Source organism: Protopterus annectens, chromosome 12.part0 (assembly GCF_019279795.1).
Source record: "Protopterus annectens isolate FY-2018-M chromosome 12.part0, PAN1.0, whole genome shotgun sequence".
NCBI lineage: Eukaryota > Metazoa > Chordata > Ceratodontiformes > Protopteridae > Protopterus > Protopterus annectens.
Window position 1 is genome coordinate 1576735671 of NC_056746.1, and position 27799 is coordinate 1576763469.

The 27799-nt window shown below is 39.2% G+C and overlaps 1 protein-coding gene across 1 annotated transcript in view; it reads left to right on the forward strand.

Annotated features, from left to right (window-relative positions):
• Positions 1–27799, forward strand: part of HID1 (HID1 domain containing) — a 1473500-nt gene that overhangs the window by 819593 nt on the left and 626108 nt on the right. The window contains exon 9 of the mRNA XM_044090525.1: positions 17094–17234. Coding sequence (XP_043946460.1) covers positions 17094–17234 — 141 coding nt within the window. The remainder of the gene's footprint in view (positions 1–17093; positions 17235–27799) is intronic.

Sequence of the window (27799 nt, forward strand, 5' to 3'; positions counted from 1 at the left end):
GATGGTTAAGGCTGTTTCTATAGACCCTTATGCTGCTATGGTCAGGCCCTCAGGCTTCTCTCTTCTTACAGTGTCAGCATGTTCATAGTAGAAGACTGTCGAGGAGGTGTGGGAAAATAAGCTGCAGCAGTTTGGTGTGATGCTGAGATAGGGCTTTGTGCTATCCTGTTAGGGCCTGTCACCACCACTGTCATGTGAATCTCCCACTGAATATATGATTGACATCACGCTATCTGTTGGTCAAGCTTGTGGCTTTTATTACCCCTCCACCTCTTGTGTGGAGGGGTGCAAAGTTAACCTTCATTAAGTAGTTAGCGCCAGTAAGTCTTAGTTCTTCAACTGTTGCTCTTGAAAAGGATAAAATATTAAAAACTGTAAAACATACTAAATCTTTTTTCTCCTTTAGCGGTCATCCTGAGGACACTTACTTTGGAAAGACTCTCAGACTCAAATCTTTTTTAGAGTGATCACCTGTCCTTTGTCCCTCCCTCCCTTCACAACATACCTTTTCACTAGTTTAAGAAGAAACAAGTGGCAGCATAGGTTATCTTTGCTCTTTTCTTTGGAGCCACTTATTAAATCTTTGCTTTCTCTGTTGGAGTCACATATTATAGGTCATGTTCAGACCTCTTAAGCTGGAAAAGTACAGTTCACTGCACATTTTTTGTTTTAACTTTCACTTTCTTTTGTGTACGAAGGAAGTAGATGTATTCTTTTACAGTCTAAATAAATAGATGTGGCAAGAACGAAATTAAGTTTAAATTTAACTCAGGGTGCAGTGCGATGCATGTTTTATAGTGAGTGGCTGGAAACATCACTGTTATACAGTGCATATAAGAAGTGTACACACCCCTGTTAAAATGCCAGGTTTTTGTGATATAAAAAAATGAGACCACAATAAATAATTTCAAAACTTTTCCCACCTTTAATATGACTTATAACCTGTACAATTCAATTGAAAAACAAATTTGTTGGGGGAAAAAAATAAAAAATTTACGATACGCAAGTTGCATAAGTGTGTACACCCTTAAACGAATACTTTGTTGTGTGTGCACACCTTTAAACTAATACTTTGTAGAAGCATCTTTTGATTTAATTACAGCATTCAGTCTTCTTGGGTACACACCTGCCATCAATTAAGTAGACTCACATTAACCCCAAATAAAGTTCAGCTGTCCTAGTAGGATTTTCCTGACATTTACTCAGTTGCCTTCTACAGCAAAAGCCATGGTTCGCAGACAGCTTACAAAGCATCAAAGGGATCTCATTGTTGAAAGGTATCAGTCAGGAGAAGGGTACAAAAACATTTCCACAGCATTGGATATATCAGTCAGGAGAAGGGTGCAAAAACATTTCCACAGCGTTGGCTATACCATGGAACACAGTGAAGACAGTCATCAAAAAGTGGAGAAAATATACGACAACAGTGACATTGCAAAGAACTGGACATCCCTCCAAAATTGATGACGAGATGAAAACTGGTCAGGGAGGCTGCCAGGAGACCTACAGCAACATTGAAGGAGCTTTAGGAATTTCTGGCAAGTATTGGTTATGTACTACATGTGACAGCAATCTCCCATATTCTCCTTATGTCTGGGCTATGGGGTAGGGTTGCAAGACGGAAGTCTTTTCTTACACAGAAAAACATCCCAACCAGGCTAAAATTTGCAAAATAATACATCAGGTCTCCCAAAAGCATGTGGGAAAATGTGTTATGGTCTGATGAGACCAAGGTTGAACTTTTTGGCCACAATTCCAAAAGAGCAAAAGTAACACTTCGCTTCACTAAAAGAACACCATCCTCACGATGAAGCATGGTGGTGGCAGTATCACGCTTTGGGGTTGATTTTCTTCAGCTGGAACTGGGGCTTTAGTCAAGGTGGAGGGAATTATGAACATTTCAAAATACCAGTCCCTTTTGGCCCAAAATCTTTAGGCGTCTGATAGAAAGATGAAGAGGAATTTCACCTTTCAGCACGTCAATGACCCCAAGCATACATCCAAATCAACAAAAGAATGGCTTCTCCAGAAGAAAATGAAAGTTTTGGAATGGCCCAGCCAGAGCTCAGACCTAAATCCAATAGAAAATCTGCGGTGTGACCTGAAGAGGGCTGTGCACAAGAGATGCCCTCGCAATCTGACAGATTTGGAGCGCTTTTGCAAGGAAGAATGGGCAAATATTGCCCAGTCAAGATGTCCCATGCTGATAGACTCCTCCCCAAGTATTTAAGGGTGTGCACACTTATGCAACCAGCATATTGTATGTTTTTTTATTTTTTATATTTTTTTCTGCTAACAGATTTGTTTTTCAGTTGAATTGTACAGGTTATAGGTCACATTAAAAGTGGGAAAAGTTTTGAAATGATTTATTGTGGTCTCAGTTTTTATATCACAAAAACCTGACATTTTAACAGAGAAAAAATTCCAGTCCCTAGACCTGTATTTTTGGTACTGTTTGACGTAGTTAAGCAGGAGGTTCATAAGTGTGGGGTTTGTGGATGCTTTGCAAGTCAGGCATTGGTCACCCTTCAGGAATCTGTAGGAGACTGAGTAGAGGGAAAAGTCTTTAAGGCACTCTGCATAAGACAGGTTTGTTACACCTTGTATTATTTTTGTAAAGAATCTCTGAGTTTGCTCTAACTGCTGCATATGCCTGGTCATGTGCATATCAAAGAGAGCACTGTATTCTATGACTGTGGTTTGATAAAGGCAGAGTACAGTCAGATAATGACCTCTTTGGACTTAGTAGCCATTTCCTTAGTTATAAGTTGCGCAGCAGAAAGGGATTTCCTCACCACTGTGGCCACTTCATGGTTGAAGGTGAGGCTACTTCTATGTGGTAGCCAGATCCCTGATCACTGGGTCAACACTTAGGTGCATATTATCAACATGGTAATTAGCTGGGATAGTTGACTTCTAAAGGGCACAATTATGCTCTTTCTTAACATTGAGATTAAGAGCTTTGGCACCATATGTTTGTCAGAGATGGGCCTTCTTGAAGAATGTTAGTGTCTGCAGGGTCATCAATGATAACCCCCAGCATGCAGTTATTTGCAAACTGTCAGCCATAATCCTTCAGTATTTCTTCCACTTCAGAGCAATAGATGCCAAAAAGGAGCAGGCCTAGTATTGAGCCCTTTGGGACTTCGTGGAGGTGGCCACACCTGTTTTGACCTCATGGTCTTATCAGTGAGCCAGTTGGCTGTCCAACTGATAATAAAAGGGTTGTTTGTCTATAATGCCGGAGTTGGGGTATTGTATCAAAATCCTTGGCCAGGTCGAGGTAAGCTTTGTGTACAGTCTTGCCCTTATCCATTGCTTTGGTGACTCCAAAGGATAAGTGGCCTTTCAGAAAATTTTATTTTATTTATTTATTTTTATATATTTATGCAGGCTAATCATGTCATGACCTTTAAGTATCTCCACTGCAATGACGAGGTAAGCAGATTCTGCTGGAGTGAGACTTTTTAAAAAGTAACTTCAAACTTTGTACACATTTTTTAAAGATACTATATATTTGCTGTTTGAGACATCTGCCTTCCATCCCTCAAGCATCAAAGAAGGCAAAACCCCATGTACTTGATTACCTTCTGAGCTGTCCTCTTACCAAATATTTTAGAATAGATTATTGTGTAAGTTCTTCTATCCAGCATATGTATGAAAATGTATACTTGGCAAGAAATCTTGGAACAAGGTGTCAACAGCTATAGAGAAACTTAGCAAAGCAATTTATTCCTTTCAGACCTTACCTCTTTGGCTCTCAGTTACTGACATCATATGTCTGCTATCACCTCTACTGCATGGACCTCCCAGATTTATCCTGTTATGTGACAAGAACTCTGATTCATGGTTTCTCTTTGAATCCACATAGTCTCCTGATGGTGATCCCTAAAGTGTTGCTGAATTGGATCATTCATCTTCTAGTGTTGTTTTTCCCTGGGTGCCTAAACAAGGAAGAACATTTCGTTCTTGACCTGAATGTAGCCTGCTATTTCTGGGTCCCCCTTCACAGGTTCCATGAGTATAGAAAGACAGCCTATCTGTTAATTTGGCCCAGGCAAGAAGTATGTTGCTGTTATAGAACAGAATATTTCTAGATGTCTACCATCTGTATTGTGCCTTATCACCAGAAGGGCCTTTGCTAATGCAGTAGTCAATGGTTGCCATATGTGCTCTAGCTATACAGTCACTAGCACATAGCTTTTAGAAAACACTGCAGTTAGTACTGCCACTCTAGGTGAACATTTTTGAGAAATTTTTCTTTCACGGCAAGGGTATAATCAAACATATGCTATGTATACCTTGGCGTAATTTATTTTGTGCAATGAGATGTGTTAGAATTTAAAATAATCAGACCTGGTATATTTACCATTATTTTGTTCTGCTAAGTGGTGGATTTTTTTCAGAATAGGTGGACATGTAAATAAGAAGTAATATGAAATAACAAGAAAGGTGACTTTCAGTAAAATGTATGTCAGTAGCTCGGCAACTGCATTAGAAACAGACATGAATTTAAGTGATAAGTCAGTGTTTAATGAATGTGTATTAATTTACGTGGATATGTGTACATTCCCTTGCCACTAGACAAATTATTTTCTGCAACTTAAAGTACATGACTGTGGCCTTGTTTTTTTATATTTGATTAAAATTAGACATCTGAAGTGTGCTCTCTAAGTAAAGTATAGAGCAGTTTAGAGGCAGTATGTACATGAAAGTGACTGTGCCCAACTATCATTGGCTCACAAACAGTAAGTGACCAGGCTTGGCAAGGCTAGTGTATGTTTGTGTGAAGCAGGAGAAAATAGATTGTAGTAGAAATCATTTTTCTCTTTGATTGCAAATCGACATCTGAGGTGCACATTATAAATGAAGTGGCTGTAATTGGTGGATGTACATGTATGCTGTGGATCAAAGCGATGGACTCTTGTTGTTAAACAGTCCTTGATCTAGCTTGAAGGGATTAGTGTGTGAGTGAATCAAGCCAAATGCATCATTATTGTGACTATTTTCTTGTTTGATTACAGTTGGACATCTGTGGTTTAGTCAATCTATATTATGGCTGTAATTGGTAGGTATGGAGTCTATCAAAGTGAATGACCCCTGCAGCCATTAAATCACAATTAAACAGTCTTTCTTGACAGGGGTAGTTTCATTTTTTTTTGGGGGGGGGGGGGGTTGGATGTGTATGTATAAACTGACGTCAAGGCTTTTGTTTGTGGACATTTTACATAACCTTTTCACAGCAAAAGTGTAAGCTATCAGAATGGGCATAACCGATGAGTTAGGCTGTGGGTGCAGATAGCTGAAGTTTTAAAAACATAGTGGAGACACAAACCATGTTTAACACTTTGAGTGCTGCTTTATTATTATGATTTAGTGCATCCTCACTGCTAGTGTCTTTACTTCATTTCAAAGCTAATATGCATATTCTCCTTTCTCTTATACTGGCAAATGTAACCCACAAGAAATGGTAAATATATTGCCACAGTCTGAAAATTTGCATTATACTTGTGCACTAGTTTGCATCACAAATGCAATTTTGGGTCACTGGATTTATACTTGAGCAACCATATTTTGATTCATTCAGTGACAATGCATTATATGAAAATTAAATTTGGGTGTGTAATTATAGTTGAAATTGTTGAAAGTGCATGTTGCAGGTAAGCATCGTGATATATTTTTTGAGTGTACTAGAAAATTGTAGTAGTTTTGGACATATGCACCAGTATTTGTAAGTAACCACCACTAGGCATTCATTTTCTTTTGATGCCTTATTTTTTTGGCAAATTGGTTAATAGCAATCATATACATTTATTTTTTTTCAAGCTGACAAACTCTTTACATCATTAATAAGTTCTTATGAAATCATAACTATAAATACCTCAATGAAAACATGACCCAGCAGCTACAACTTTAGTTGATCCCACTGCAGCACTAAGTTAATTCCAATCTACTCTTTCTGATAAGGATGGGGAAATTATTGATAGGTAGAAAAAGTGTATACTTCTGCAACTTTGATTTGCAGAATGTTGAATTGTCAGGCTCATATGATGTTTGTTCTGACAGATTATTAAAGTATGAGGAATGTTTTATCTGCAGCTTCTCCTCGCGAGGAAAACTCTGCTTTAATTTTGTACAGGTCACTACTCATTGTTTGCAGTGTTTATATGACTCTGATGATATTTCTTCCAGAGCTATGGGCTCTGGTATTGTTTTGAGGAGGTTTGCATGACTGCATTCTCAAGACCTCCCAGATGTAAAAAATGAGATTTTAAATTAACCCTTGGATAGAGATTTTGTGTTTGTCTCCTCTGATGGAGAGGAGATAAAAAAAAAAAAAAAGTGTGATGAAAGGTACAAGCTGATCTAGGGAATCTCTTAAGATTTTTCAGCTGTCCTTTTCCAAACTGCCAAAGGGATTTTCTGTCTCCTCATTTAGTTTTGCCAAAAAACAGAATAAACAGTCTCAACAAAGTTCAGGCAAGGGGGTTCCAAAAACAAGGCTCGAACATCCCAAAACCAAGGACAGTCTAACACGTTGACTGACCTTGTGAACCCCCCACCCACCCTGGCCCCCGAATCTTCATTAGCAACAGATTATTTCAGACAAATGGATTCTGAAAAATCACTAATCAAGGTTGCAGTTGGCAGTAAGAGGTCATTCCTCATCCTGCAGATCAAACTCTCGCTTTCACCTGTTCTCATACTCTGTCCAAAGCAATGATAGAACCAGTTCTTCCTTTCCAGATGGAGAAGGTTTTGTTTTTCAAGGATGTTTTTAGTGACAGAAAAAAAAAATTGCTGGGAGACCATCTCTGGATCTTTATTTCCTAAACCTGTTTCTAATGGTGTCCAAATTGAAAGTGATGTCTCTTCGTAACTTGTTGCCTCTTCTTCCTCTTTCAAGTTTCCTGGTAACTCTAGGCTTAAAAGAAGCTTATCATCACATCCCTATTCATCCACACATAAGACGTTTCTTAAGGTTTTGTGTGCCTGGATCACATTATCAGTTCCCTGTCTTGGTGCAGTGGATAGTCCAAAGGGTAAGAGTATTCACGGTGTCTAGCTCTGGTTATAACTCACTGCAGGCTACAGCGTATTCACATTTTCCATATTTAGATAAATTGCTTATCTTTGCAGAATTTGTTTTCAAAGTGTTAGGAATCTTTCTGTTGGGTGAGAGATCTCTTACACAAGTTGGTATCCAAGACACCATTTAAAAGTCTTTCTTGACACCTTCATGTGTGTTCATGTGATGTCAACTGAACACATCAGTTCAAAGAACTTTTCTTTTACAGGAAAATAGATCTTTTAAATCTGTTTCTAAGGTTTTCCACTCAGACTTCAGTCACTGCGAGGGAATTCCTCAGGATTTTGGGTCTCATGGCATTTGTGATTCTCATGATACCCCTAGCAAGACTCCACATGAGAAAGGTAATGTGGTTTCTGAAATCTCTCTGCTGCCAGCATCAACACCATTTATCTTTTCAAGTCCCAATGCTGGGGTTTGTCAGAAGAGAAATATTTTGGTGGAGGTAACCGATATCCTTAAATCTGGGTCTCCCCTTCTTTCTCTCTCCCCATCCCTTCTCCAAAGCAGTCACTCACCACAGACTTTTTGGCTTTGTTTGGGGAGCAGTTTAAGGAGGAATAGAAGTGCAGGGGGTGTGGGACACCAAGTACAGATGCAAGGGGTTCTTATGAAGTCCTGTTAATTGTTGGAACAAAAGCAATTTAACCTTTTTATTAAACAGTTTATTATGTATAGCTTAGTTTGTTTGCAGGTTTTTGTGTAGGCATCAGGCATGTTTTCTATGGTCATTAGTCTCTTTGACTGTCCACTGGAACTGTACAGTTTTTGTTTTCTTTAGAAAATGGCCAGGGGCAATTGCTCTAAGCTTCTTCACAGATTGAATCTGCTCACCCGAGTAAGGGGGTGCCTGATACATCTCAACATCAGTCATCTTCAACTGACTGCTTGAACGTTAGGGCCCTAATTCATTTTAGGCACCTGTTTACTGAGGACACGCAGCAAGCACTAATTGATACAAGAAAGCCTGCTATTAGAAAATCATATATTAGCAAACAGAAAAGGTTTTCTAATTGATGCCAACAACAAAACCATCACCCATTCAGGGCTAGTTTATTTTTACAATATTTGCGTGAGTTACTGTCCTGTTCAACATGGATGCTCATGGATTCTTCTCTTTCAGTGCAGTCTCATGTCAAAATGTTCTTGAAAGAGGTTTTGCATAGGAGGCCTCCAAGAAAACTGATGGCCCCTCCTTGGGATCTTAATTTTGTGTTAGAGAAGCTAACAGTTGCTCCATTTGAACCAGCTAATGTGGCTCACTTGATGTTTTAACATGAGAAACAGTTTTACTAATTGCTCTGACCTCCGCAGGAATGGTATCTGAGTTGGTATCTGAGTTGTAAGCTCTTATGGTGAGCATAGCCGGTCTTAGGCATAGGCCAACTAAGCAGCCACCTAGGGGCACTTTTTCAGCAATCTGGATGGTGTAGGTATGCCAGGAGGGGGGCACCAGGTGGTGTGGGAGGGGGTTCTGTGGGACCCTTTTGCCTAGGGTATCAGTTTACAAAAGGCCGGCCCTGATGGTGAGGCAACCCTATCTCATTTTCCATAGGGACATGGTTTCTTTGTGAACTAATCCTCCTTTTATGCCTGAAGTGGTATCCAAGTTTATTTTAAGCCAGAGTTTTCTTTCTAAACATAAAAATGAGAGAGAAAAGATACTCCACACGTTGGATGTCCACAGACAACTCCAGTACTATCTTGACAGAACTAAATCTTTCAGTTCTTCGGATCAGTTATTCATTTCTTGTGAAGGTCAAAAGAAGGGCCAACTTATGTCAAAACAGACTATTTCCAAATGGTTGTCTGAAGCTTTCACATTTTGATATACTTACCATAACAAAACAATTCTAGACAAGGTTAAGGCCCACTCTACCAGAGCCTTGGCTTCATATATGGCTTTTTAGAGAAGATTGGATTCTAGAAGTATTCTAGAAGCTGTAATTCAGTCCTCTATGCATACTTTTACAAAGCAGTGTAAGTGTGATTCCTTTTCTAAGTCCAAATCTAGTTTTGCTAGGACCATTCTCAAGGGTCTTCTGGACTTCTTTCCTTCCATCTCCCAAATATAGTTAGCTATTGCAATCTACCATATAACTAAGGCTTCTGCAGAAGTAGTCAATATGATGAACTTAGTACAGTTATGTAAGTTGAACCTAACATATCAGTAGATGCTCGAATGATCACTGCTTCAGTAACTGCTCCTTCCCTCCATTCCCCTTGATTTTTGGTGGGCTTTTTTATGCCAGGGTGCAGACTTTTTTTTGTTGTTCTTAACATTGGCCTTTTAGGGCTCAGCATCCCTGTTTGTGCTGGCAAGAATACTCTGAAAGGTTTTGGTCCCAAACTTGTCTTTTACTCGGCTCAGCTTGAGCTGCTTCACAGTTCGGGTGCATGGAAGGTACTTTTAAGCTTTGGAAACTAGATGGCTGTTATGTACTTGGCAGAATATAACCCATATAGTTAAGGCTACTGCAGCAGCGATCATTCGAACATCTACTGTTAAGGTAAAAGTTCAGCTTACACAACTGTACTTTCCTACCTCCTGTCCAAACTTTTCTTTCATCATGTTCTTTAACATCATGTACTTTACTACAAAGTTCTTAACTCGTATTCTTTTACATCTAATGTTATGAACTGTACATTTAATTGTCTTTTTAACTGCATGCTTAAAGTCTGACACAGAAATCTTTCCACGGTGATAGCATGCATTTCTTTTTTTTTTTTTTGCTTTGTTTATAAAGACCTCTGCTAATAAACAAGTTTCAAAACTCACTTCACAAATGTTTTCATTGCCTATGTGAACTAATGCTGTTATGTCTTTTAAATCAAAACTTATTGGCGAAATAATGTTGTTATTGATATTATACCTGTTAAAAGCTTCACTGTCTGTTCTGATCGTTACCACTGCTTGTTTTCTATTGACCATTCAGTCCTTCCGTGCCCCTTTGCAAGCCTGTGCTTCCCTGTTTCCTCCACGTTGCTTCTTTTTATTTATTTATTTTTTTATTTATCATTTGTTGACTGGGAAAGTCCGACTAGGTTCCACAGAGCCTGTTTTCAGCAGAGGCCCGGGGAGAAATGCTCCAGATGCATGACTTTGGAATGCTTATATGACTCTCAGTTTAGTTCTTTCAGTGCTTGTATCTGTTCTTTTCACTTCATCCTGTTGTAGGTGTATTTCCTTAAAGCGGGCTTCTCCATCAGCCAAACATATACTCGGACTTATACCTTCACTCTCATCACTAGTTTCTTTCTGTCCCAGCTTTTTACCAGCAGCATTTTTAGAAATGTCCTGGTCCCATGGCATTCTTTCCACCACTGTGTTTTAGTCAACCTAATCTCCGTACTTCTGCTCTTCCTCCTGGATTAAATGAGGTAAGAATATTTATCTTATTGTATTCGTTCCACTGGACGCAAGTGTCCCTTTTCAGGGAGAACCAAGGAGCACTGTTTGGTTAAGTGACTTGCTCAGAGTCGCACAGTAGGCAAAACCTTGTACCTTGGACAACAGAAAGTAGCTCAATAACAGCTCAGTCCTGTGCCCTAATTTACAAATGGCAACAGTATTTATAAATTCAAGCCAGTCATCTTGTACACACCATTTTAGTGGGCATTACTAATGATATCTTTTCAGGAAGCTTAACATGAGCTGCTGTACTTGGGACGATCATGTGGATGAAGAATAGCTTTACTGTCTGGGGCAGAAATCAGTAATACCTTGTATGAGCCTACTGCTTAGTTTAAGGTATCAGAGTAGATGGGGTATGTCAGTAATATCACTGTATGTTTGTAGTCTGGAACCAAAACAGGTTGCAGGTATAGATATCTGTCACTACTTTATAATCCTTAGCTGACAGCCAAGACCTTGGGCCTCATGCCTGTCTGAGAGATCTCTTAATTAAGTGGCTACATTGGGAGATTTCTCCTGAAAAGTTTACCACCCCCCATACACACACATGCACTAGGTAACTCTGGAAGCAGGAAGATGAGTTGAGGAAGGGGATGAATAGCTCAGTAGAGAGAATTATAAGCTAGTAGACTTTCTGGGGCTAGTAGAGGGGTACTAGGACCAAAACTAGGATGTAATTCAAAAAAAAAAAAAGTATTTAAATAGTCTGTCTGCTCATTTCACATACAACACATGATTGTATTTCTTTTTGTTGCACTGCAGTCTGGGTAACAATAATGTGAATGTGTATATTAAAAACGTAGCACACTGTCTGAAGAAGAAAAGTTCATGAAGTCCATCCAAATATTGCAGCTGCCTTCTTTGTAGTGCTCCTCGCTTTCCTTCCCATAACTTAAAAAGATTGCATTTTCTGCTTGTATCACATCTCTCTGTGTCCTTGTTTCCTCAAGGACTATGCCACTAATGCCCTCTCTTTAACTGCCAACCATGATGTTAATGATTTCTCTAAATACTGTCTAGAACTCCATGTAATGCTTAGTCAGCACTTGAATCATTGATCACTTGGTCCTTAGAAGTCCAGTACCATTGCTAAATAACTGCTAGTCCTATTTCTTTCACAACTGACTCCACACTGCCTTTCATGATCAATCTTGAAGTTGCATTCAGAATCTTATATCTTGATTTTCTATGGTTCCATCAGTTTAGAAAATGCATTTTCCTGTGATTGCTTCCTGCAAATTGCACAGCATTACACTTTTATTAAAGCCCAAAACTGTCACGTGTACCTACTCTCCCAACTACTCAGATCACACATGGAGTTGTAATCTGTCTACCCCTGACCATGACACTGATTTTGGTATTATCAGTAGATTTACCCATTCCAACACCCAGCCGCAGATATACTGACTAGCACTGGAAATAGTGGTGAGCCCAGTAACACTCCAATTGACATACTGTTCTCAATGGTCAGCATTTCTTTTACCACAACTTTTAAATTCTGTCTACCAAACTCTGCTCTTGTAGCCACTGTGAGGCCTTTTCTCTAGATTTTAATTTCCTTATTTGGATTCTGTGTTTTACAGAGTTGATGGCTGTGTCCAATTGCACCATGTTTGCTGGTATACTCCTTTCTTCTGGTGTTGTCACATAGCTGTACATTTGAATCCATACCTCTCAACTGCCAAAATTGTTCCCCAAGTGTCCAGATTTTTGCTGCATATTTTTGGTCTGTTCCTCATAAAACTAGTGGTTTTCTGGCAAAATAGTGCAGATTGACATCAGTAAATAATGTTTAAAATAACATTTGTGTTTCAGACTTTGTATTCTCCATAAAATGCACATTAACACGAATTCTGTCATACCAGCAGCTATCTAAATTTTTAAGAACAATATTTAAACAATGCCCCTATTTTTGGGCTAAGTGATTGAGAGGTATGGCTGCATCAAACTGGACTGATAAGATTTGTATGCATCATCAGCAGTAGCATCCTGAATGATGTATGCCAGCTTGGGTGTTCAGATAGTTCACCAGCCTTCTGGGCCACAGATGTGGGTGGTAGATGGTATCCTCTTACTCCACTGGCAACCCGTGTTCAGTTAGTGACCTAGATCTCAGGTACTGGGTGGGAGAGAAGGAGGGAATAAAGAATTGACAGTCACTGGCTTCCTCTGTATTAGCCTCTAATGAAGACTGGAAGAACTGCAGCATGTCTGTCAGTTACTGGGTATGCACTCTGTGCACTATCTGTTAAGACTTTGCCAGCTGTCCATAAAGGGCATTGTAAACCTTCCCTGTGGAGGATGGAAGAGACTGAGATAACAACAAAAACTCTGCAGATTAAATATCTAGACATTCTAATTAGACACACATGGGAATGTTCTAAACAGACCATATACTTAGCTCCTGAAACTAATATAAGATATATATAAATATATATATATATATTTATATATATATTTATATATATATGTGTGTGCGTATATATATATATATATATATATATATATATATATTTTTTTTTTTTTGTTTTGTTAGCAATGTAGCTTTGGATCCTGACCATAAAGTACATGCGCTTTAAATGTATGTGCTTCCTCAATTTTTGTATACAGGCCAGTTCTTCTGGATTCCTCCCCCAAAGATCCTAATAGGCAAATTGAAAAACTGGATAACTAATTTCTTATAGGAGAGTAAATCTCTAATAAGTGGGACAAGTTATTGTTATCAAAGGAGTGGGATATTCGGGACATGCAATATATAATGTATACTACCGAGCAATGGACATGAACGTTTACACTATACTGAGGTTGTAGAATTGTAGTCCTAGCTGGACGGCTATAACCCTAATGAATTTAAAAGCTGGGTTTGTATGGGTTACAGTAGATAATACTCAACTAGATGAAGAGGAATACAAGTTGCTGTACCCATTAGGGGCTGTGAATATGTACCTTTCAATCTGATTGATAACTAAACAGCATAACAATTGAAAAAGTCTGCCAGTTCCAGCAGGTATTAATCACGGAGATAAAGAAACTAAGAACATCCTTTGGAGCTAGCAAAGAAATACTGAGATTCAATATGGTCATCAAATTAACAGAACAGGGTGAGTTTTAAAGTGGGGTGAAGTAAGAGTGCAGTTTGAATTTGGAGCGATGTCAGGCTATTGTGCAGGTATTTAATTCAAAGTTTTGGGCCTAGAAACAAGATCCCCCTTCCCCATTAGGTGCAGTGGATTTTCAGACAACGGGGGCAGTTTGGAGAAAATCAGGTTATTTGTTAGGCATGCAAGCTCCCAATGAAGATGAAAAAAGGAGTAGGGAGAAAAAATAGGGACTCTTCTAACACTTGACACTCAACGCTCTAGTTAGATATGGTGGGAGGGTTGCTGTCTAATGAAAAACTTAGCAAACAGCATTAATAAACTTTGTATTTTTGCATATAAATGTCTCCATAAATATTTCTGTACTCCTGTAAAATGGGAAAATTGCACTGGGAATTTCAGGGAGTGGTTGGACGTGTAAGGATGTAGAAAGGTGGACTTTGGGGCACATTTTCTGTGGGGACTGTATTGTTTTAAAATCTCTTTACTTTATATCTACTAGATGTAACAGACAAAGATGGAACAAGTGAAAGTAAGAAACCACTGTTGATACTGATAATGCTACTGGCAAAAAAGATAACCAAGAGTTAACCACTGTATTAACAGATTAATGGAAATGGAGGAGTTGTTGTGTAAACTCAGCAGCAAGACTTACTTTCTTAAGAAATGGAAGCCATTACCATCCATCCATAACCCCCTTTTTTTTTCCAGATTTTGGCACATTGTGTTCGGGTGTCAAGTCAACAGTGACCATCATCTCAAGACAATGTTCACTCCATCTGGTGGCTAGCCCTGCTATGGCTGTTTATACCACATGCTCACTCATGCCTTCATCCAGCTTAGAGTATCCAAGCTTACCTGCTTCATGTCTTTGGAATTTAGGAGTAAACTGTGTATGGAAGCCATTGCATTTTATTTTCCTATATTGATTCCGATGCTTGAATATCACTAGAAAAGAGAGATAGGAGTAATTCTCGGTGCTAGTAAGAGCCTTTTTAGTTAGTAAAAACCCATTCTCTCCACAGAAGTCAACATGGTGCACATGTCTAGAAATCTGAAAGCTGAGTGCTGTAAAATTCATTGAGTTGAATATATAATGTTGATTTATATGGAAAGCTTTGTATTCTTAACAAGGCAAATGTTTCTGTGAACTGCTTCATCTTCATCAGTTGAATTGCATGAAATTGATTTACATTGTGCATATTAATAAAGTTTGAATGATTAGAAAATGAAAAGAAGAAAAATGTGTCAGTTTTAACACCGTGATGCATAGCTGCCAGTGCTGGCCGTCTCCATGTGTCAGTGTGAAAACCATTACGCTAGGCTCACCATGCTGGCTCTCTTCTTAAAGGAATGGATACGTCATCGTGGCTTAGTAGTAAATAAAATTACTTTCCAGCCTGTCATGGAGAGATATATAATCAAACCTTCACCAGCTTCTCCCCAAGTGTCCTTCCCATTGTTTTTCCAGTGATCAGCATGAAGGTATTCATCAACTTCCATGACCATCCACATGCAGCAGTTAATTACCACAGTTTCAGCACTTGGGTGGAAAATTTCATTAGTAGCCCTTAAAGGTCTTTTGGTAATTTTTAATTGCGCAACATGAAATGTTTGGGTCAGGTGTCTTAGATCCTCTGAATTCTTCCAGAAATAGCCACACACATTGTATTATTTATGGTGTTCTGCTGGATACTTTCTCTGCTCAAATCTTATCATATGTTTTTTGCCAACTCCTTCATATGTTGACATCATTGCCACTACACTCCTGTGCATAAGATAATAAACTTATTCATAACCTCCATATACTTTCTTGAATTCTTGTATATTTTATTTTTATTTTATTTATTTTACAGTTGTTTACCAGGATAGTCCATTGGTCCGAAGGAGGCCATTTTCAGTGGTGTTCTGAGGAGAAAAGCTCCAACAAGGTTAAACAAGTGATAAAGTAATTAGACAAACACACCAACAAAATGTTTCAAAGTATATAAAATTTGTAGTATACGATGAAATAAGAAATGTACTAACAAAAGAAATAATAGTATAAAATGCTTTTAGAGGCAATCAAAGGTAATATATATATATATATATATATATATATATATATATATATATATATATATATATTTACATAATCTACACAAGTAAACTTCTCAAGTCAGATTGCAAAAGAAACGAAACAGAGAAGAGGGAAATTAACGACTAATAGGTAGAGTGAAAATATAGGTATAGAAGGAAGACGCAAGGAGCATAGATGTAGTTGGAAAATTAGGAAACTAGACAGTGGGGATCAGAGTTGTGGAAATTGAAAAAGAGAGGTAGGTAGGTGTGGAGAAGTACAGGAGAGGGATCAGAGTTATGTGAAATTAGAGAAGCGAAATAGGATATGGTTAAGTAGAGGAGAGTCAGGAGGGTGGGTGCAAGAGCATTCCTGCAGGGATGAGAGGTGGGAATGGAGCAAAGTTTTGAAGGTGGAGTGGTTGGTGGTACAAATTTGTGGAGGAAGGGAATTCCAGAGTCAGGATAGAGAGAAGGACAAAAGGAATTTGGCTGTAGATCGAGCAGGTTTGTGTACTTCGAGCAGGTTTTGATTGTTTAACCTGAGCTGTCTCTCGGGTTGATGCAATTGTAGGGAGGAGTCAAGGGAAGGGTAGAGAAAGGGTTTAAAGATGAGTTTATGTGCATAAGAAAGTTGGATGAAGGAGAGATGATGGGGTAATTCAAGCCAGTTTAGTTTGCGAAGGGCATTACAGTGGTAAGTGTAGGATTTGGCACCAATGGCAAACTTTGAGATTTTGTTATAGCACTAAGCTAGTTAAGTCTTTAGACTGGATTGGAGATTAGTAAGGAGTTAGTAACTTTGCCGTAATTCATTACAAATCACAATCATTTCTTGCCGTCCTGCAAATGTATAAAAATGCCTGCATTAACACCGTTTTCTAAAACATGGTCTCTTCCTCTACCTTTTCAATAATTATTACTGTCTCTTTATTTGCCGCATTGTAAATTTGCAGTTCTTTGCTCTTGCCACACCTTTTCACCTACTTGATTGTCATTCCTATTTCCCCAAACAATTACTTACCTCATCTCTCAACCACCATGCTGGTTTCATTATCTTACCTTTCCTGCTTTTTCTGATGCATCCCATCATTGTTTGTCAGTCCTTTTTTCCCACTCCCTGATGTTGCTTGCTTTCCACTGTGTCCCACTGACCACTGTCTGTGGGCATGCATTTTCTAGGTCTCCTAGGTTCCGTTCTCATATATAACCTTTTCCTCTAAGGCTGAAAGTTGATGGATACCCATTTAATCAAATGACACTGGAACTGCAGACCTTTGCTTAATTTTGACTTTGGACTGATTTTGCGCACACACACACACACACACACACACACACACACACACACACACACACACATGTTGCAAGGCAGTTGTGGCTATTGTTTATCAGTATTACTTATGCTGTTTGCACATTTTTTCCTTTTTTTTAGGATTTCCAGTTTATCCTCAAAGGATTAGCTCGTCTGTTGTCAAATCCTCTGATTCAGACTTACCTGCCAAATTCCACTAAAAAGATTCAGTTTCATCAAGAGCTTCTGGTTCTGTTCTGGAAACTTTGTGACTTTAACAAGGTATGTGTGCTTGCATAACACTTGTAGAGATGCAGATATGTTATTCTGATTTCGGCCAACTACCATTGCACCATACTTCAGAGGAAGCTCGTTCAGCACTATTAGTCTCGCCTATAGCCTCACTGCTGCAGGTTTTTCATGAATCTAGATAACAGTATAAATGAAATGCCATTTTCTGCCTTTTCTTGCTTTGCATAACAATTTGTTATCTTAGAAACATATAAACAGCAAGGAGCCTGCAAAACTAGTTAGTGTTTCAGAAGTGACTTTGCAGACATTATTTTCAGTTTAGCTCATGACTTTATGTAAGAGGCATGTATGCTGCCTGAAAAAGGGAAGAAATTTTATAGGTTCATAGGTAGGTACTAGGCTATTGGCCCTAGGGCCTATATAAGCCTAGCCAAAAGGTACCCTGGCTTTCACCACCCAAGAAAATGATTTTCCTGTGCTCCTGTCGAGGAGAGCTACAGAGGTGATTTCCGGGGTGAATTTCCTATTTTCCATCCAATCATCAAGATTTTTCTTGAAGAGTGCTAATGAAGAGCTTTGTTTGATATAGATAGGCAGTTTGTTCCAAAGTATGGGAAGTCTCTGGGACAGGAATCTGTCCCTCCAGCATGTTCTGTTTGTTGTGGTGACAAGGTTTAGGTCCCTAGAGCGTGTAGCTTGGAAGGATTGGGATTTCTTTAAGTGGAGCATGTCCAGTAGCTCTGGGTTTGACATAGCTTTGTATGTTAGGCAGAGATCGCCTCTGAGTTGGTGATATGTGACGAAGTAAAGCTGGAGTTTTTTGAGACAGTCTGTGTAGGGTCTCTGTTTGAGGCCAGTAATTCTCTTTGTGAGGTATTTCTGCGGCCTTTTCAGTTGTTGTAGATGTCTTGTGAGGTACATACTAAAAGGGGCATTGTACTCTATAATGGGTCTAATGAGTGACAAGTAGAGGGGAAAAGTGACCTCTTTTTTCCTGGATGAGAAACCTTTTGTGATGAGGTGTGCCACATAGAAGGATTTCCTGACTACTGCTGTGATGTGATTATCAAAGAAGAGACTACTGTCCACCTGTGTCCCAAGGTCTCTTATCACACTTTCGGTGTTAGGTAGACTACCGCCTATGTGGCAGTTCATAGGTACAGAGTTTTTACCAAAAGGGATGACAATGCACTTTTTGGCATTGAGCTTGAGGCCATGGCTTTGACACCTGGCATCTGTCTCCGCGAGACCCTTTTGTAGGATGTCCACATCTTTTGGAGTTTTGATTATGGCTCTTAGTTTGCAGTCATCTGCGAACTTCATTAGCCAAAGACCTTCTGTGTTAGCCTGTACTTCGGAGAAGTAGATACCAAACAGGAGAGTACCCAGGACTGAACCCTGTGGTACTCCACTTGTTACTGGTCTGAAGTTGGATTTGGAGTCTGCTACTTTCACAGTGTGGGTTCTTGTCAGTAATCCATTTTGCATGTCAACTAAGAGAAAACACTGGAACACAGAGACAATGCAATAAATGTTACTGTCTCAGTATAAGTTTTATAGTTGCTTGAGCTTCTGTGCTAATTGGAGCACTTCTGCAGTGCTTTAATAACCACTTGTGCTAAGAAAGAACATTCTCATTAGCTAAGGAAAACAAACTTGAAAAAATACAGGTGTGATGGAGAAAACTCTTAGTGTGCAACTCGTATATTTATGTCTATCACAGATATAGTACAGGTAGTGTACGTGTGTGTGTGTGTGTCACAGATGTGTTCATATGTAAAGTTACAAACTAAGCACTTATGAGCATACATCAGACATTAGGGCAGAAATAGCTATAAAAAGTAAAGTAACTCTACAGGCTAAAAGAGCCCCAGTTGGGATGCTCGTGTAGTCTGAGGCCTACTTGCCCAAGTGCCATAAGCACATAACACAGAATGCACCAGATATGCCTCAAGATATGTCAGCCATCGGAAAAATTGTCACATGATGTATATTAATCAGATTTAATAAAAATTAAGTGCTTTTGTTCATCAGATATTGGAGGATTTCATCAGTATAAGCACCCTAGGCCCAACACAGTAATATGCCAAAAAAAAAGTTTCAAAACTTCGATCTTATTGTCTCAACCATTTGCAGTTCAAAGTTTAAAAACTTTGAGCTTGTAAAGTAGATTCATATATATATATATATATATATATATATATATATATATATATATATATATTTATTTATTATCTGTGTAGGACACATGCTCGACTAGCATGTGTCCGAATCACAAAAAATGAACACACATACACAAAAGTGCTTAACATCGAAAAGCGCTTCCGTGTATGTGTAGTTCAAAAAAAACCAAAAATCTACATTTCTGCAGGGGGGCTTTGCCCCCCTGCACCCCCCACAAACCCCCTACTTTAATATTCTCACTCCGAAATCGCACTACAGTGAGGAAAAGGGAATTTTCCCTTACCCGCAATGTAGTCCGATCTACGAAACAGGCACACATACACAGAAGGGCTTTTCGATGTTAAGCGTTTCGTGTATGTGTGTTCGATGTTTTGTGATTTGGACATATGCTAGTTGAGCATGTGTCCAGATCCTATATATATATATATATATATATATATATATATATATATATATATATATATATATATATGGATATATATACACATACATATATATATACATATATGTATGGATATATATACACACACACAAACACACGTGCTGCTCAGCCATACTTATAATATCCAAAGCTTTATCGACTTGTACCATGTAGTGTATTGTAAAATAAGAGCTGCAGGTGTAAAAACACTGTAATATACCCAACAGTACTGAAGTTACTGAATTTAGGTAGCAAACTATATGCCACCTGCTCCTGCTAGTGCCATAGGTCATTGAGCCTTTGAGACTGATCAGCATAACAGTGGTACTGCTGTATCCCAGTATGGTGGAGCCGTGTCTACTGGTAGACGTCAGATGCTCCCATGCATTTTTCTAGTGAAATGAACCCTTCCTCAGTCCAAAGAGCTGAACATCATCATAGTGTCTAAGTAGGGAAAGCATTATCAAGCTCTGCTGCTCTCCTCAAGCAGGTGCCTATTAGCCATCCTTACACATTCATACATTTCACATACTGTTAATGACTGAACACAATTTCCAAAGATTACACAACCAACATCATGCCTGAGCTGTCAAATGCAGAATAGCATTGCAAAGTTCAAACAGTTGCAGTATAAAATTTACCACCTAGCATAAGGAATACAGATCACACATGATTATATTGTGTGCACGCATTGTATATACTGTGGATGTTCACTGCAAATAGCTGCAGATGATTCTACAGCATGCCTCTCAAGTCAGAAGACTGTTACATTCTGCATTTAGCTTTTCTTAGTTGAAATAAACAAAATTCTGTTGCATTCAGTGTGAGACCAGGGGATAACTGGCCATACAAGTAGATGTGATCAATATAAATAGACACTTATAGGTTGTAAATTCATGTTAGGAGTATGTAAAAATTTTCTTACCAGGTATAATTAATATATTTTCAATGCCACCATACATTTCATGTATATGCTTGTTTTAACCTCATAACTAAATATATGTACTTTAACTTTGACTGTTATTATCTTGTACATATTTGTGTTATTAATTTCTTTTCTCGTTATATTATGGAATTCTTTTTTTATACTTTGTAATTTTTGGAGCTTTTCTCATCAGGTCTCTGCTGAAAAGTGTCACTTGCGCAGTCGGACTAACCCGGTCAACAAATGTCAAATAAATAAATAAATAAGCTTTGTATGAGCCTCTTTATGAAATGAAGACTCCATTTTGTAAACAAGCTTATCGAAGTAGCATGAAATAGATATATTCTGCTAATTAATAATACCACCATATACCTTGGCATTTGACTAGATCTATTTCTTAACTTTCAACCACACATTCAAAACATATGAAAATAGAACAACATACTGTTGTTATGGGCAAACAAGCTATAACCTCGTCTGCTCAAGCCAGCCAAAGCTACCATAGGCAAAGGAATTCTGATCTCAGAAATGTAGACTACCCATAGTAGCTGCAGCCTCAAAGAAAAAAATGACACCACCTTGCAAACCATCTCCAATAAAATCTGCTGGTTCGTTGCCAATATTCTCTTTTAAAGGAACACCATTACCTAACTCTCAAAAGCTAAAGGGCTCCCAGTACATTTAAGAGTAGACCTCCTACTAGGAACACTAATACACAAAGCTCTTTCTCCTGAGACATCTTCCCCACTCACTCAAACTTTTCAGTAAACCCCACATATCTGAAGAAGTATCTCTCAATCTTCCCCATGCTACTAACTCAAAAAACTAAACTTTATTGCATGGACCATGCATTCTTCATCCTGGCTTTTAAGCTATGGGACTCCGTTCAACTGTCAGTCAGAATTGTCCAAATGTACTTGGACTTCAGACAGCAGCTCAAGGGAACACATCTTCACCCAAACAATGTTCATCTGAACTCACACAGGTCATGTTACATGAACCCTGAAGCTCTCTCACACACCTTTATCCCGCTTTCTTTCTTCCTTCCTTATCTTGTCTCGTCATCCCCTCACTTACTGCCTGTCATTCATCCTACCTCCCTCTTATCTTTGCATCTCTCACATTTCCCTCTGTTTTATTCCTCTTCCCTCTGCATACCTCTCTCCATTTCTGTCTTCTCCCTATGGTATCCTGTCCTGCAACTATTCTCACTTGACTTTTGTAATGTATTTGTACCTCTGTAAATAATGATATGCTGCTACCCCGTAGCAATAAGCCATCTCAGTCACTATGGCTACATCTTATCCAAAAAGCTCTGCTAAGCATAATTCCATTTGTTTTTTAAACTAAATGTTGTAGCATATTTTGCATAGTTTTGTATTTGTAAATATGTATATGTTTTGTAGCATATCCTTATATCTGTGAATATGTTCTGTTCATTTCTTATACAAGCCTGTTCACCTAGGCTGTGCCTGCAAATGGTCTACTGAGATCAGTGCACTACCCTGGTAAGCAAATATAAATAAATCAATACACGAATGAATGAATGAATAAAATGTCTGCCTAATATTTACTGTTGTTTTCTTTCGGCTTTTCCTGGTTAGGGTTTACCACAGCGGAACTCCAGTCCGCTAATGATTGGCAGTAGGTTTTTACGGTGCTGAGGTGCCAGCCCGATGCCCATTCATGCATGTCTTTCGAACGCCACTCGACCACAGGGAGGACATGCAGACTCCACACAGAAGGCGCTTCAGCCGAGAATCGAACGGGAGAACCTCTTGCTGTGAGGTGACAATGCTACCGTTGCACCACCGTGGCTTCGTGCCCATTATTTACTAAGTTCGTCTAAATTTCCAGATATTTGTTCCATTTGAAAAAGTGCACAGCTACCAGCATCTCTGTTATGACAAATGTGTGCACTACTATGATAGTAATTGGTACAGTATCCTTAATGAATGTATCCATTTAGGGAATGTCGCCGATCATTGTATGCCAGTATCAGGTCTGTGCGTTTGAATACTCACTGTTTATCTTTGCTGTGGCTGTCTGCATGTTGTTATGGGTGAATATGTGGTATCCTTCAAATTTGTTATTGTCATCAGCATACTTTTATACAGCTCTTGTACTGGTTCTTGCTCACATGTCCCATGGTAGGTAATGGCTATACAGTGATTGTGTCTTGGTAGTTCCATATCTACAGAGAGTACTATATTATGTGGTTACATAATCAGGAGGTTTAATGCTGTTCGTGGTCTTGGGCCCACTTAATAGTCTATGACAGTTCTGACTATTTCTGGATGTAGCTCTATTTATATGTGTGTGTGTGTGTGTGTGTGTGTGTGTGTGTGTGTGTGTGTGTGTGTGTGTGTGTGTGTGTGTGTGTATATATGTAAAACCGATACAAATGCAGGAAAGGAGAATACACAGAACACTCCAACCATAGTCACCACAAAATTCCAGCACTGCGGCAACGAAAAAATCTTATTGAAATAGCAGCAAGTAATATAGTAACCCCACAACAGACCCACCGTTTCGCTAAAAGAATTTGTCAATGTTGTTTGAAAACCCACTGAGAGCATTTAAATGCAACCACATCTAACCATCCAGTCAAAAAACAGTACATTTTTCAATTACTTTGAATACATTTGTTCTGTATGAAAGAGTACTGAAACACAACAGGCCCAGGGTTTTGCTAAAATAATATGTCAGTGTTGTTTGAAAACCTGCTGAGAACATTTTTAAATGCAGCCACATCTAATCATCCAGTCAAAAAACAATACATTTTTCAATTACTTTAAATACATTTGTTCTGTATGAAAGAATACTGAAACATAAAAATGCCATTTAGTGATGAAAATTAAGTATTACAACATAATATAATATCAAAAAATAAACTCATAAAGAATTAAATATTACAAATATCTTAAATATATCTCTTAAAATTTTAATTTAATATTTACATTAAACATATATTGAATTTTATTATTATAAATTATTAGTCTAAACTTATTCATTTAATCCAGGCTTTAACAAAGCACCCAGAATAGCAATCTATTTTCATTTTAAATGAGTCAACTAAACATGTTTAGAAGATTTCATAATATCACTCAACACTAAATCTATACCAGTAAAAGAGAACTCAGCAACAGCATGTCTTTGTTGATGTTTATGTAATAGGCTTTATTCTCTTTTACATTTTAAATCAGTAAAATGTATTGCTAACCGAAATGTCCATGCCAAAGAGGTTTGGCTAAGACTACGTACACATTGGTTTACAAAGTCCATTGAACATGTTGGAGAAACAGACAAATACAGGTTTTGTAGAACAGAATTGTAAACAGTCACAGTTCTTGTTGCTGGGTGTGAGACACTAATGACCAAAGGCCTTTATATTGAAAAGCATAATAATTTATCAGGATTGTTGCAGTGGGGATTGTGCAGACATAATATTGAAGTAGCTGAGAAGCATCAGAAACATGAGCCACAAAGCATTATAGAAAATGATTAAGTTTATATCACATGGGATCACCCATTTCCAATAGTTCAAAAATAGATACAAGAAAACCAGATATAGTCCATGAAAAGAAGAGAAAAGTAGCGTGGATCATTGAAGTTGCTACACCCAGTGATTAGTGTCTTAACGTACAGAGAGAGACAAAATCATAAAATACCAGGATTTGTAGGTAGAAATGAGGATAGTGTGGAAGCAGCATACCCAGACATTTCCAATAGTAGTAGGTGCAGTGGATCTCATAAGAAAGAATTTACAGTCCTATTTAGATATGTCACCGATACATGTAACCATATGAATTGCAGAAGGAGTCAGTTCTGGGCACATTGTGGGTGCTGCAAAGAGCACTTTTGGCTAAAATCAAAGATTGAAATAATACTAATTTCATGGACTTTAATCATATTTTGACTTAGCAATGGGGTACATTCCTGTTATGGTATTAGGAACCCAAAAGTGTTGGAGAAATTAAACTGGCAAACTGCCATATATATGTAATACATGTTGCAGTACAAGTGATTATGCCTCTTATCTGAAATGTTCAGGTGGTGTTTACAGAAGTGAAATGTTTAGTCTTAACATGTGAACAATACAAACAAATACCATATGGAGTACAACCCCATAGTCCACATTCACACAGCCTTTGTTTTTTCACATACTTGAAACCAGAAAGATGTAGTCCCAAAGATCTCCCATTCCTGTAACCAAAAATACGTCTATCATCCACCTTTCCCTCAAAATTATCACTAGATACAATATCCCATGGTTTTGTATAGTTTAATTTATATTGGAACCATAAGTCAAAATAAGCCTAGATTGTACATCTTTATATTCTCTGTTTCTCTTGTGGGGTTACTGTATTACTTGTTACTAAAAGATTTTTTTTCTTTATTGTAGTGCTGGGATTTTTTCATAATATATATGTATACATGTATATGCTGGTTACATAGTTATATACAAGTTATTGATAAAAAACATGTCAAACAGGGAAAAAAGCTGGCATACCTGATTGAAAATCAGGTGATCAAAGGTACTGGCTCTTTTTTTTTGTTGAAGATTGCTGTAAAGTAAGGATTGGGGAATTTGCCCTTTCCTCACTGTAGTGTGATGTTGGAGCTGGTATGTATAATTAGAAGGGATTGTGTGTGTGTGTGTGTGTGTGTGTGTGTGGGGGGGGGGGGGGGTTGCCTCCCAGCCAAACGCTGTTTTTCTTTATTTTTAATAAGCAGCTGTTCAAACAGTTGTTTAATGAGTTGCCTTTTGATGTTTTGTCTTTTGGATATAGTGACATACATCTGTCTGACTATGTATGTAAAATGTGTATGTATATATGAGAATGTAAGGAATGATTCAGACATCTTTAATCAAGCAGGATTCTTAAGACAGATATTTTTCATCACTGAAGATGTAATCACAGTATGTACTGTAGATAACTGTTGCATGATTCAGTAACTCCTGCACTTGATAACAAGTGTGTCTGATGTTCCCCGTGTCATTATTCATCATGGATGGGTCTTGGATTCAACCTTGGATCCGAGCTGGCAACTGATGAAAAGACCCAGAGATCAGGCTCCTCCCCTTCCCATAATATCCTGCTGACCTGTAACCCTCAGATCTCATTTGTCGCTGAACACACAGGACGTGATCCGTGCTCAAGCTTCCTCATGTTAGATAAGTAATTCTTTTTTTTCTATTTTGAGTGAGTGAGAGTGGTATTTTCCATTTTTCTGAGTTTTCCTTCCCTCCCATAGCTACTTTGTCTGTGTAGGGTGCCTTTTTTTCTCCCTTTTTTCCTCCTTTCTTAGATTTGGGTTTCTCACTCCCTTTTTTCCCCCTACCTTTGGGTTACAAAAAACAAATACTCTCTTCTTAACTCCTTTCCCTAGTGTGTCTATTGGGTGTGCGATGGCTGATAAACCTTCGGGTTTTAAAACCTGTTCCTTGTGCATTCAGAAAATGCCTCATTCCGACTCACACAAGGAGTGTGTTTACTATTTGGGAAAGCCTCACCTGGAGGTTGACTGCAATATTTGTGCTGCATTCAACCCCAGGGCTCTCATGGAGAATAGAAACAAGTTGCTTTTATAAGGATTAGCCCAGGGTGATCCACTGGCTTTGGATTCTCAGTCTAAAGCTACTCGGGACCATAAGAAGAGACCTCCCCCTCCCACCAAGAGGTGTCCTTCTGTTTTAAAAAAAGCCAAGACTGTCGAATCGCAGATCCCCGGATCCAAGCCCAGGCTCTATGGCTTCAGATCTGGGCTCTTCCTCTCCAAGAGCCTCAGATCAGTCTCTAGGATACGAGACTTCGGTGCCACAGAGGCCTTCAGATCCAACTTGGTGCAAGCCTTCATCGGATCCGACCTGTTTTTTCAGATCCTTCCAGTACACCAGCTAAGGCATTGGATCATCCCAGGGCTTTGGATCCGATTGTTCTGTCGGATCCGATAGTCATTGAGAGTTCCCCTTCCATGTCTAAGAGATTGGATCTGATGCATTGGAGTAGGTCCCCCTCCTGGGGTTGTACGGCATTGGCAGGATCCCTGGCAAAGTCCGGTCATTCTTCCACCTCTTCCAGGTTCTCCAGAAGTTTGCTACCCACTGATATGGATAAGATGACGAGGAGTTTCCTAAAGACCCAAATCGAGTTGAGCTTGTTGCCATCCCCAGCTTAGTTGCCTAGGGGACCTTCTCCATTTTACGGGACTTCACACTGCTATTCCGACCCAACTGGGTTTGGAACGTCGGGAACAGAGCATTCCTTGTGAGAGGCCAATGGTGTCCAGTATCCCTCCCTTCTTGATGCTGTCAGGGTCCCTGGCGGCCTCTGTTTCTCTGCCCTTGGAACATGCTGTACCTCAGCTCCAACAGGTCAGTGCTAGTTCCCTGAGGGTGGGGGTCAGGCCTGGAATATTTGGACTGTTCCCTTGGGGGCTTTGGCATTGGACAGCTCAGGGCCGATATTGTCAGGGAGTTTTGGTGCTGCGTCGGGGTCCCTTCTCCCTTCCCGTGTGGCTGCGGCCAAGGGAGAGGAAAGGGGAGCCTTGTCCAATCTGTCGACCTTCTGGGTGGTAGAGAGGACGTTATCCAATTTGGCAGTCACCTCTCTTTCATGTCAAGGTCCTCCCCACCCCCTCTCAGCTTTCGATGGTGAGGCCTCATCATCCTTTCAGGGTCAGCCTTCCAGCGAGCGCCTTCAAATGGGACACTGCCCCACTTGGGGTCCCTGTCTCTTACGAGTCCTCCCCAGAGCCAACCATGAAGGAACTCTCTCAGAAGAGAATATGTAAGGGGAGACACCTGGGCTCTCCTAGAGAGTCCCTCAGTGAGGACGTGGATTTAGAGGAGGGAGATGGGTCCTCCAGGCTTCCGTCTGAGGAAGTGTCCTTTGGGGACATCTTTGAAATTCTCAAGCAAAGAGGTGGTTGGTCTTCCCCCACCCCATCTTCAGAGGAATCCGTGTTCCCGAAGGCCTTCAAGATGGGCCTGTCTTCTACCTGGGAGTCCCGTGCTGACAAGCTTGTGGAACATCACCGGCAGAGCTTTGAAGGAGCTGG